Source organism: Strigops habroptila, chromosome 7 (assembly GCF_004027225.2).
Source record: "Strigops habroptila isolate Jane chromosome 7, bStrHab1.2.pri, whole genome shotgun sequence".
Classification (NCBI taxonomy): Eukaryota; Metazoa; Chordata; class Aves; order Psittaciformes; family Psittacidae; genus Strigops; species Strigops habroptila.
This window is the reverse complement of record NC_044283.2, coordinates 56865172-56878086: the sequence shown is the minus strand read 5'-3', so window position 1 is coordinate 56878086 and position 12915 is coordinate 56865172. Positions and strand designations below refer to the sequence as shown.

The following is a 12915-nucleotide window of genomic DNA, read 5'->3' as shown; positions in this document are numbered from 1 at the left end:
CTCAGGCTCCCACCCCAGACATTTCCCCAGGTTGAAGATTCACTTACCTGCCTGGTTTGTGGTTACATTTACAGACACAAACTGCCGGGCTCCAGGGTTCTGGTCGGATACTCCATTCACTGCCTCAATTTCAAACGTATAGTTTGTATGGGCAAGCAGATCCACCATCATGACAGAGGTGTTTTTCAGGCCGGTTTGCTGGGGGAGGTACCTGACATGACTGCCACACGCCTCACACAGACCTGAGTGTGAGTTGCACTTCTTGCATGCAATATAATAAGACACATCTTTCCTTCCACCAGTATCAGCAGGGGGAATCCATTCCAGAAAGACACTAGTCTCGTTAACATTTGAGATGGCACTCCGAGGAGCAGAGGGGGGTCCTGGTTTGTAAAGTGAGAAAAACACATGGTAAAAACAGTATTATCAGTCATCCTGCTCTCTACTACTCGCTAGGCTGAGGAGAGATGCCCTGTTGCTCATGCACCAGAAAGTACATTTTGCAGAAGCACCTGAAGAAGTGAGAAAATGGGAATTTGTTTTGAGTACTCCCACCTCGCCTCAAGGGGTCTGTGCTGGGATGCAGCACCTGTACAGGAGGACAAGGCATGGGGCTGCCTCAAACCCAACAGGAGGAGCACTTCATCCCGGAGCATTGCCTCTTGTGCTCTCCTTACTCTTCCTGAGAACTGCAAATCTTTGCTCTGCTCAAGTCACTGGTTTCACCAGCGGCAAGATTCCCCCTCTGCACCCCACTGGCCCTATATTACTAGCCCTAGGTCCTAAAAAAAGACATATGCTGTGGCATTCACACTCCTTAGGTACTCAGCTCAGACACCAGATCTTTCCTCTGTGCGTACCCGCCTCTCCCCATCAGATATTTGGCAACCCTGAAACCTAAGCTTGGGCATCCAAATCACACCTAAGTGAGATGCTCAATGTAGCCCAAAGCAGATGGTAATCTACACGGGTCACTGGAAACATGTCCATATCTGGCTACTCAATGGCAGCCTTCTTGGTCCCTGCCAAGCTCTAGCACAGTTGGTTAGCCACACTGTGCTTGCTTACTTTGCCAAGCCTCCCCGCTCAGGATGCCAGCATGGTACTGGCAAGGCTATCAAGGGAGAAACAGCTGCTGCAAAGGTACAAGAGCTCGTGCAAAAGATGAGCTGTTTTCCTTCATCCTGCTGGGAAAGACCACAGCTGGGCAAGCAAAGCCCACCTGGAGACACCTTCAAGACTGCTTACTTGCAGAGGTGCTGCAAGTGTTTTTAACAAGCTTGTGTTGGAGATAAAGGCCAAGCTGCATATACACCCTTGAAGACAATGTGAGAGGACAAGCAGGAATCTCATGCAAGAGATTCACGTTATATACTCAGGGAATGCTAATGAACGAGGAAGAAAGAGGAAATTTATCAAAGCAAGCCGGGAAGGATTTTAGTCACACACCACCAGAAGCTACGCAGCAAAGACTGGGATTTTTCCAAGGGAGGTAGATGAGGGAAGGCAACACACTTCAGTTTGAATGAAGCTGTCAAAACTCATGAGCAGTTCATTGAAAAGAGCCCGACAAGTAGCTTCATCAGCTAGAAATCCATATGAATTCAACAGCCTGTCTTAGGTTGTCATCTTCTTGTTTTGTTGTGATAATTAAACTCAATACCATATTTTAAACAGGCAGTGTTGCAAAACTGAAATTACTTTATAAACCAGAAGCATTTTCCTCTATTTCCCTTTCCTATTCCCCTATTTAAGTCTATAAAATTGGTAACACTGATAAAACACTGTCATGATTTCGACTCACGCTGTTAGGATTCAATGAGAAACTCACAGAGGAAATAAATAATCCTGATTTTTTTTTTTTTGTTGTTGGGAGGAGGGAGGAAGGCAGTTGAATACAAAAACTAAGTTAGTTTAGGAAATAACACATCCTCTTTGTTTGTTCTGTGATCATTTTAGATCATGGGAAGCAAGCCACTCGCAATCTGCACCATAGGGACCCAGTGCTACCTAGCTAATGACACCAAGGTACAGCCCAAGTCAGGACTATTTTCTGCACTATCATACTCATACTGATACAATGAAAAGTATGAAATTCATCACTGGAGCTGTGTGGAGTTATATATACTGCACTCAGGGGTTTTCTATACGTTTCTACTGTTTAGATTGGCCTATTTTTTCTTTCACTGGATGAATGCCCTTTTGCTGCCACCAGTATTCTAAGAAAAAAAAAAAATTAATAAATCAGGCACAAGAAACACTTACTGGACAATGTGTCTTTAATTAAGATAAATTACTACTTTTGTAAATTCACCAGAGATTTTTACTTGGTTTGTACAGAAGAGTCAGCTGCTGTTCTTGAAGGCTTAAAAACATCAACTTCAGTGGAAGCACTTTGAAGCGAGTGGGACTTCATAACCTATAAAATTCGCATTCTCACAGGGGCTCAGAGAAAGGTCTTTAGTAGTCTACAGATATCTAACGACCTATTTGAAGAATCCTGAAACCGCAATGGGTAAAACTTTGATAAATCACAGCTGGGATAACAAAACAGTGTTTTATCTTTGAAAGAGGGGGCCCTAGGTCTGCTAGGAAGATTTGTTTTAATTTCCAACCTCCTTTTGTCAAGGACAAAGATACCAGTTAACAGATTTTTTTTTTAATATATATATAAAAATATATATATTAATTCGCTAATTCAGTAAGATTCATCCCTTCTGCACCACCATTTACTAACTAGAGGCAAACACTTTCTGAAGACAAACATTGGTATTTTTCTTGATGGACATCAAACCTGTTGTTTGCTGATGTACATATTTAAAAAACATAACCTTAGAGAGAAATTACCCTCCAGATACAAAGATATATATGTACGCACTCAAAATAAAGTTAACTGTAAACTTCTTGTGAGTAGGACATTACACTAAATAGTATAAAATCTTCAGTTTGTCCCATGTGTCATACTATTGAAAATATTTCCCCAATATGCTCTGAATAGCCATAGGGTTACTTCTCTGAGATGGGAGGGTGGGGAAAACAAAAGGTGTAACTATATTTTAATTTCAAAAAGATGCTGTTCAAGGAACTGAAGCTAGGATTACTTAGCTACAATCAAGGTCAATATATAATATAAGGTCAATAAATATTTCAGACTGCATCAGAGCGCTATTAATTTCAAAATCACCAATCATTACTTACAAAACATGCATATGGAACTGGAAAAAATCAATTAAATCTATTTTCTTTCCCTCCAGTGTACTTAACTGAGCAGTTAACAGTGTAGCAGTTAGTTTTCTTCAGTGATGCTGCTGCTGGTGGGGAGACTCATGCAGCTTGGGACTGAAAAGCATTTGCTTTAAATAAGGAAAATGAGATTTCATAGCTATAGCAATTGGCAAAGGGACTTTGCAGGTATAGACTTGAAAAAGGACATTGATGTATTCTCTAAAATTAACTAGATTTCAAGTTGAGGGAAAGCTACAAATATTATTAAATTCTGTGGTAATAAATACTAAAAACATCCCAAATTCTTGCAATATTTTCCTGCCAGTTGTGACTTAGGTCTGTCTCGCTTGTTTCAGTTCACAATGAGATGTTCCTTTTCAGATCTAATTGGACTAGCTTAAAACATTAGTGTCACTACCTTCTCTTCACTGTCTCTGCCAAAATTTACTACCCCTGCAGCTGAGCTGTGGTAGCACATGGGCTCTCCTCATCACCTTCAGCACAAATATAGCTGGATTAGGTCAAAATCTGAAGGAAGGATCCATAGGGCAAGCAAGGGTGACTGAAGCACACGAAGAAGGCTCAGATGATCCACTCTGCTTTTGGGGTAGTAAGCGTGAATGACAGCAGAGATGCTGCAACGTCCTCAACTGCTGCAGTTGGGGTTTGCAGTGGGCAACAGAAGCTACGCAGTGCCTTGGTCAGCATTAAACCTCTGATCTGCCCCAGAAGCACTCAATACCCTGCCAAGCCATATCCTAATACAGCTTCAGGAACCATGCCTGTGCTTTAAACTAGCTTATGGTAAGCTTTCAAAACAAACAACAAAAAAAAAACCCACAACCCACAAACCAAACCAAAATGACCAAAACATTAAAACCCTCACACCAATTAAAAAAAAAACCAAAAAATCAACCAACAAACAAACAAACAAAAAAAAACCACAAAAAAAAGAAGAAGAAAGATAAAAAGCCCAAACAAACATAACGAGAAAATCCCATAGTATTTGCCAAATCAGAAATTACAGCCTTTACCTGTAGGATTCAAACTGCACCAGAAACCTGGGGGTGACAGGCACTCGAGTTTCGCTATTTTTTTAATATGAGCTGGTCACCAAGCTTGCTTGTGCTTCTCTGAAAATCCTGCCCTACACTCAGGCCACAGGCATGCATAAACCACTTCTTGGGGACTGCAGCTCCTTCCCTGTGTTGCTTCACCAGCATGACAGGCTGGATGCATACCCCTCCATCCTGAGGAGGGACAGAAAGCAACACCATCGATGGCGGGCAGGAGGTACTACTGACACTGGCAGCATGGCATACCCGTGTCAGTCCCTAGCTTTGGTTCTTGCCTGCATAGAACAGTCGATTTTATGTGTGTTTCCAGAGCTTAGAGTACTCCTCTCCCTTCCCATTTCCCAGTACCGTGCTGGACCTGATCGTCTCTCATTTATCTAAGTCAGGCCAAGGGACAAAATGGACATCAAGAAACTCTGGTATCAAAGTTTTTCATGCTGTAACCCACTCTAGCTACTGAAGAGACACCGGCATACCTATTTAATAAACTGAGAAGTGCTTGCATGATTCATCCCCTCAGACCACTTTGATTTGACAGTACCAGCTACTGGTAGCTGCCTAAGGCTGTCTTCTCCTTCCCTGCAGCACACCTTCCAATAGGCACATGCTTTACGCTCCTTTGGCTAGTGAAAAGCAAACACAGAGTTCAAGGGCCCCGATTCTATTCCGAGTGCCTCCTTCAGGCAAGCAGAGACCTGCCAAGGGCAATTTTCTTTGCGTCTCTCCAACAGGAACAGACTTTCTTTCTCTTTTTGAAGTGCAAACTTGGGAAGCTAGAAAGGACAGCTGTATTCACTGGGATGAAGGCACAATAAACCATGCTTTTGATGAAGGCACAAAAATCCATGCCCACATGATGCAATGAAACAGTATGGAAGTCACCTCTGCACTGTGTCCCAGTAGCTCCAAGCATGCATGGGCTCATACACCTACTTTTTCCTGTATTGTTTAAGTTCCTTGGAAGCTCTACCTGCTCCCGCCCCAGTAGTTCAGCTCCTCTTTTGTCCCTTTTAACCACTTTTGCATCACAAAAATTTTCATTTGGAGCATGAGAGACCCAGCAAAAACCTGTGGTCTGTGCTACACTCAGTGAGACTAGCTGGAGGCATGCACATTGTGGCCCTAAGTATATGAAACATAAACTGAACAAGAAACTTTCAAGGTACAGCTGAAAGGACAGCTCACAGATGGCAGGAGAAGGGCAAAATTAGCGATTCCGGTTCCACAGACTCCACCTTGGACTCCCAATACCTCAATCTGCTTGTTATCTACCCTCCCCTTTTGCTGCAGGTTTGGAGAAGCAGTTTCCATCACAGAGTTTTGAGGCTACCCTGAAAAATGACCATCTCCAAGTGGACTGGATAGGTAGGGGTCTCTCTCTGCTTGCTTATTGAAAACATGCTAAGAGAGGATACTAAGCAGGAACATGTAGACTCTATCCATGTCTAGCGCTGACAAGCGCTAGCTATCATTTCCTAGATGTGCATGTCCCACACCGGTACCCATGCACGCACCGATGTGGGTATCTGAATGCCACACTGCTGGCTGAGTCTGCCCGTAAGTGGATGGTGAGAGATGGAGCATCCATTCATTACAAAAAACACTTCCTGGGTTTAATGCAAAAGGCTTTGGAAAGTTTATTCTCATATAACCAGAGGTATGGTGGACAAAACCAGACATTAAAAGTGTGTCAAGACTAGTTCAGAGTCCAGAGCCTGTAAAAGCACATTAATTAGGATCATAATGTCTGGTCACAGTACAGGAACAGATCGAAAGGATTAAAAATAACCCTATAAGCACATGCTTACTTGTACAGGCCATTGTAGGTGGGTCTGATTCCTTCCTAAAATAGTGTTCTTCACACAGGCAAGATGTGGATGCTTCATCAAGCGTGTAGCTGTGAGGGGGACATTTGCTGCAGGATGGACTGTGGGGTGAAGCTTTGAAGAACCCAGGTCTGCATACTGTGAAAAGAAGAACCACAGGCTAAGCTCTCCCATCATAAAATTAGTCTCTTCACATTTCCTTAAAAAAAATAAAACAAAACAAACAACCAAAAAAACCCCAATCCCAACAAAATGTATGCTCAGCTAGAAAATAGACAAACACTTGCAAGCTATTTGGTTTGCATGTTTTAAAACAGTCTAGGACACTAGCAGTCAGTGAATACTTAAATACCTGCATGAAAAGAGAATGTGAAGCTGTCATTTTTTTTTTCTTTCCCCTAGCATCTGCCTTTGCTGGGCATTTATTTTCCTTCTTGAATGCATTAGAGGCAACGTCATTTGGGATCTGCTTTAGAACACATTATTGTGTTTGGGGATTTTTTTCATTCAGTCTTAGAAAAACGGGTAAAATACAGCTCACGTTTTTTGTTTAAGATGTTCTACACCCAGAAATCAATGTCTCGGCAAACAAATCGCAACACAGTGGTGGAAGAACCTCAAGATTGACAGCTTTAAGACACTGTGATAAGGTTACTTCCCTAGGGTCTTTTCCTCTGCAAACCTATGATGAATTTTAAAGTGCTCCATACAAGACAGACTGCTCTAGGTATAGCCTGCACCAGGCATGCTCGCCATACAAGATATTCCTTCCAGCTCCAATATATATGCATGACAAGGCACAAAGACTTGATACAAGAGCTGGTTTTGTTCTTACAAATATATGGATTAGGGTAGTTTAGGATCTTTTTTTTTTTTTTTTTTTAAATAATTTGAGGTGAATACAGTAATATCTTGTTTCCAGCCTCCTGAAAAATGTGCTCTTTCACCTAAGCACAGCACTCTGCACTTCACCTGCGTGTGCACACTCAGCCAGAAGCAGTGACAACCATAGGTTTGCATGTATCCACCCCGGCTTTAGCACAAAAGCAGCCGACCCTGTAATCACACTGTTACATGTAGAATTATAAACCCACTGGTAGCAAAAGGAGGAAAACCTGATTTTGTGTTTGTCTCAAAAAGCAGAGACATGGAGGTATGTTAAAGCAGCTCCAGAACACTGCTACTTTCTTTTTCCTTCAGAGATGCTTTAAATGATTCTGCCCAGTATGATATCAATGATGCCCAGGTCTGCTGTCAGACTTACAGAAGTTACCTGGAAATCCCAGAGCCTTTCCATTTGCATTCAAACCTCCCCAGTTGTAATTAGTTTGCAAAGAAAATGAGCTCACAAAAAAAGCATTAATATTATCCCATCAGGAACATCCCAGACAAAAACAGTATGAAGATCATGTGCTAAAATTCAGTCAGAATGACAGAATACATCTTCATAGTAGATAAAGTACAATTTATTACTAGAGATCCCTTTTCCTCTGATCGACCAACTAAGACAACTGCCTCTAAAGTTGCATATGCTTCCTGCGGTACCAGAGAACACTCTCGACATCTTCCCTTTTATGCCACTAGCTTCACCAAAGATGAGACACTTGCACATTAACTCCTAACTCCTGGAGCCAACCAGCAAGTCTGTTGATCAAGAATACTCATGAATCAAAAGGGGTGTGACCCAAGAACATCCAATAGACTTCCCCCAGACTTCAACTCCACAGTCATGCTCAGAATATGAAGCACTCCCATCGAATGCGATGCAACACTGAAGCAGTTCACAAGCTCACCACAGGCTGCCAGGTCTCCATCATGCATATGCAGCCTCTCCATCTCTTCATGGGACGCTCCTTTCCAGCATCCGTGCTGACCTTCCCAAACCAGGCACCCTCCCACACCTTCACCAAACTCCCTTTTCTTCCCACGAGACAGGCAGAGAAACTAGAACTGGAGGGATTTACAGGTTTACTAAGCCCTGTAAAATCCTGTAATTTCCAAAATTGCTGATCATCCAAATAGTGCTGAATACCTAGACTGTGAGCTCTGCAGGATGCAGTCATCTGCTTTGTGTCCGTACACCAGGATCAGTGAACAGACCTAGAGCTGAATTTATTCTTGATGGCTGTTAGCAGACTTGCCACGAGCTGCCCTCATGCTTTATGGCACATTCCTCAGTTCTAGCACAGAGATGAGTTCTTTTATTTACTTCACATCCACCTTCAAATGCTGCCCTTTCTACAGCAAGGACTTGTTATACAATCTCTGGAGAGTCTTTTGGGAGAGGAGACCACCAAACTGCTCCTCTATACCCTATAATTTGTATTTCAAAGCCAAATCAAACTCACTTGCACCTGCAGACAATAGGGATGGGGAAATGAAAGCACAAAAATGCGCAACATTAATGAGGGCAGCCCACGTCTAGCATGTACTTGATGTAATTAGCCTTCAAAAAACGACTCGAATTTACCTCATTATGTCCCATCAAGACAGACAGAAAATCATTACAGCACAAGAGTTTACCATGTTTCTATTTTGTGCAAAGCAGCAAATGCAAAATAAGTCAGTTTTCCTTGACAGATTTTCAACGAGGTGCAGCTTGTTAATGATGGTATGATACGTAGCTCAGCTCCAAGGGAGTGTTTGGTTTTTATGAATAAGTATGGAGCCAACAGATGTACAACACTAATAACCCATGTTTTAATAAGGGATGTGAAATAAAACTGAGCTGGACCAATTTCTGTATAATCCACAGGCTCCCAGGCATCAGGAAAGTCCCTTCTCTATCCAAAAGATATAAGAAGGAACATTCAAGAACATCAAATTACACTGAAGATTTCAAAAGGAGTCCTCATAACAAATGGCCAGCAGAGTAACGTGCTATTGTATCTAAGTGAAATACTCTTGTGTAGATATAGGATAGAAAGGAAGAAGTCAGAGACAGGAGACAGGATATGCTAAAAAAGGAAGAACAGGAAACAAAAAAGTGTCCACACTCCTGCAGAAGATGATTTGGGGAGGACAGAGTGGGATTTGCAGGGTTCCCCCAGCATAGTTTTCCACCCTCTCATGATCAGCAGCTTGGGTCCACTCCTGATGCGAAACACACTTGTGCTACCATGCTCAGGAGCAGAAGCAGCTGTAGTTGCAAGGGTGTTTCAGGCATAACTAGTATCTATTGAAACACTTCCCTCTGTACCCTTTCCTATGTTTTCTTTGTACGTGACACAAGGGAGAGGACAGACAGCGAGATGGTTCAAGCAGCAATCCTTTAATAACCAGGGATGCTGTGATGAAATGGATACTGTTAGATGGAAGCTGATCCAGGAAAATCTTATACCTCCACACTGCAGAGCAGGTATCATGTGGCCAGATGGGCACAGCTAGTCTTGTCTGAGCTCAACAGCCAAAAGCAGGGGCTGGTACCATGTCATTTTTCTGCCACTGGTGGCAATATCTCAGGTATTTTGGAAATTGGATTCAGAGTACAATAAGGCCATAAAAGCTTACCTTGCACATACCTTGGGTTTTGATATATACTTTGGGTCTTTATCTCACCATTCCTCTTCTGACTGTAAACCTTATAATCTCTTCATGAAGTATCCATGACTTTATTTAAAATCACATGGGTGTCTTGGGTTTAATTTCTAATTGAATCTTCTTTTAGTCTTCCTATATTTTTATCTCAGTATTTCTAATTCAACAGCTCTTGAAAGGATATGTAGAACTAGCACAGTATGGTCACACACATAATTGTACTATCTGTTTTCAATGTGGGGAGAAAAGGAGGAGAAATAAGATGAGCCTAAGACTCCCTATAGTCTGCTGCAAGCCAGCTAAAAAGAAATGAAATTAAGTTTTAAGATGTTGATGAGATCTGCTTCTTTCTTCCTAATATTAAAACTGATAACTCCTTAACTGATTAACAGCCACTGATGTGTGAAAATAGACTTTAAATGAAATTGGTTGCTAGAAAAAAATAAAAAGAGAGTAATTTTAGATACAGCAAATACGCAACAAACAACCTGCTGGTGTTAGGCACAAGTGGGATGTGTTTCTATTAGTAGCACATCCATTATTAGCAAATTAATTTCACTCTTTTTATTCTTAGCAGTAATCACAAAATGTTGCGGGCACAGAGCATTAATGTCTGTGCAGCCTTTTGCTTACCTGCTTCAGGATGGGCCAGTGAGAGATGGCTGCAATGAACGATGGCAGCAAGAACATCCTGGGACAGCAATGGTATGAATTGATGCCTTAAACTGGCAGCAATCGGATTAGAAACTGGCTTTGCACTTTGCAGACAGAAGCCCACAAGAGCTGCGCTGATAGAAGCTGGCTCTTTAAATGAGGATGGACGGAGGAGGGATCACCTGTACTCTTACAATGAAAACCATCCTCTTCAAATGACGTGCTGAACTTTCATGTGCTATATCAGTACTAGAGACAGTGAGCACCAGCAGAGAGGGTGAGGTGGGGGAAAGCAGGCAGAGTAACAATCAAACAGCTGGGACTACTTGACAGATTATTTTCTGCAAGCCTTAACATCAAATGATTCATAGATGCATCCCTGTAACCATCCCTGAGCTTCATTCAATGGGTAGGGCTTCTCTGCTCTCTGGCTGCCCTGTGTCCTTGCTGCACGCCAACCCAGGGCACCAACTGCTGGAAACAAGGACCACCTTCAAGTCTCTCCATATCACAGGCATGTACATGGCCATATAGATAAAACAATCCAATTAATATTTAGTGGGGAATTCCAGTTTTGTCCCTGGAGACAAAAAAGCTAGGAAGCATGACCCTATAAGTGTTGAAACCCCAGGAATCGTGAAAAAAGGTCCAACCTATTACTGCCTTTGCATTCTCATGATGCTGGGAAGATAAGCTCAGAGTACTTAAGTGCTTAGGATCAGCAAAGTGACCTTTCATATATCGCAGAAAATAAAGCTCACACAGGAATTACAGTCTCCCTTGCAGAGCACCAAATTAGTCTCCACAGTAATGAGAAACTACAAGTATAACTCATAAGACAGTGCCACTAATCCATAAATAAAGCTAACAGACAAAATCTAACAAAAAAATAATGAGGATAAGGATACCAAATCTAGACAGAGCACAGGTTATCTGGCTGAAACAGGTTACCTCCTCAAACTGCAAAACCCCTTTGCTTCTCCTTCCCATCCTTTAGTCCCATTTGCCTTTTCAGACTGCAAACTTCTTCGGTCATGGACACATAGCTCAAATTACCACAGCTTTTAGAAGCAACTGCAGCATAAAACTCTGCCCCATGCCAGACCCATAATCCACATCGAGCAGGCTCTTGGCGGAAACACAAGCAAGACATGGTGCATGCGTGTTCAGTAGAAAGGAAAGCAAGCAGCTCTGCAGCTCATCAACTGTGCCTTCATTAGCACATCACTCTGGTACAGGGAATATGGCTCAAGAGTTGAAAGATTTGAGCAAAAACAATCTACAAATAAACAACCCCCTGTTCTCATCTCTGGAGCTGCCATGCCTTGAAGCGTTTGCAGTGAGAAGAGGGGGCTGCTGCCTGTTAGATGCATCCAAAACCTAAAGAGGTACAGGTCTTTACAATGTGAAATCAATTAAACTGCTGAGCGGCTCCAAGCTCCAGCTTGTGCTCCTGACACACACTTTTACTTACATGAAAAAACAAACCAAAACCCACAGCAGACTGTCTTCATATCTTCCAACCAATATAAACAGATCATTGCCATGCTCTTCTAAAAAGTATTTCAAGAACTACAGCAACCTACTATTGAGCATCCTCCTGCAGAATTTACAAGCAGGTTCCTAAGAGCTAATGCTGCCTTCCCTAACAGCTCTCCTTGAACTGCAGGCCAACACTGAAATTGCTGCCAAAGCCATGAAACCATTGACAAATCTGTAAAATGCCCTGATGATATCGCCTTTAGGGTTGGTCTCTCTATCTGCAATGGTGTTATGTTGCGTCCTGCAGACACCTTGGGGATTTGAAGGGAATAAAAACCCACTAATAAAACACTGTAATTCAAAGCTGCCAGTTCGCTTGAATTCACTGGACTTGCCAGTGTCCCTTGGCAACTCCCAAACCCGATGCTGCAGCCCACGACCTGCTAAAGGTTCTTTTAAATGGGTTCCTGGAGCTTGCTGGATAGGTGGGGCATCTTTGCACCTTGAAAAAAGAGACTGGTCCCTTACCTTGGACATAACCTGATTTATGCATCTCAAGTGGGAAATAGTCTCAAGCTTTTTTTTTTTTGTTCTAAGAAAACTGTGTCTGTTGATGCTGATCTGTCCAACCCTACACTAACTCAGGCTGAATTACCTCCACTACACATTGAAATCAGCTCTAGCTCTGAATACCAAAACAACCTTGAAAACTAGAATAGAAATAAATTACTACTTTCAGTTACTCCCTTTGAAATACCACTTTTTCTACCACGTGACTCACTAAATTGTCACACGGCAATTTATGACATGACCATAGTTGTTGGAAAACTAAGAATTAACTGGCACTAATGACATTAATATGTTTCTTCTAAATGGTATAAAACTTCATCACACGGCATCATTCTGAAAAATTAATCAAATTCCCAAGTCAGCTACATTTGCAAGCCATAAAAATACTTGGAACACAATGCATTTGAAAACGCTCATGCTTACATTAAGGTCTTAATGGGCTATATTTCTGCACATTCCTACTCTGCTCTAAAGAAGATTTTGAAGCAATCAATGAGGCAAAACCTGACTCAAACCTAAACTCTCAGCAGTGTGATGGAGGAGCA

General features: G+C 42.1%; 1 protein-coding gene across 16 annotated transcripts in view; it reads right to left on the bottom strand.

Annotated features, from left to right (window-relative positions):
* EPHA5 (EPH receptor A5) overlaps window positions 1-12915 on the bottom strand; it is a 200134-nt gene that overhangs the window by 85049 nt on the left and 102170 nt on the right. For 8 of the 16 annotated variants that reach the window (XM_030491669.1, XM_030491674.1, XM_030491670.1 and 5 more), the window contains exons 4-5: window positions 6110-6265; window positions 48-383 (exon numbers count right to left, since the gene is read on the bottom strand). The exons of 4 other annotated variants lie outside the window; for them this stretch is intronic. In XM_030491669.1, coding sequence (XP_030347529.1) covers window positions 48-383; window positions 6110-6265 — 492 coding nt within the window. The remainder of the gene's footprint in view (window positions 1-47; window positions 384-6109; window positions 6266-12915) is intronic. 4 more of the 16 variants (XM_030491680.1, XM_030491677.1, XM_030491678.1 and 1 more) reach the window with 1 other exon arrangement.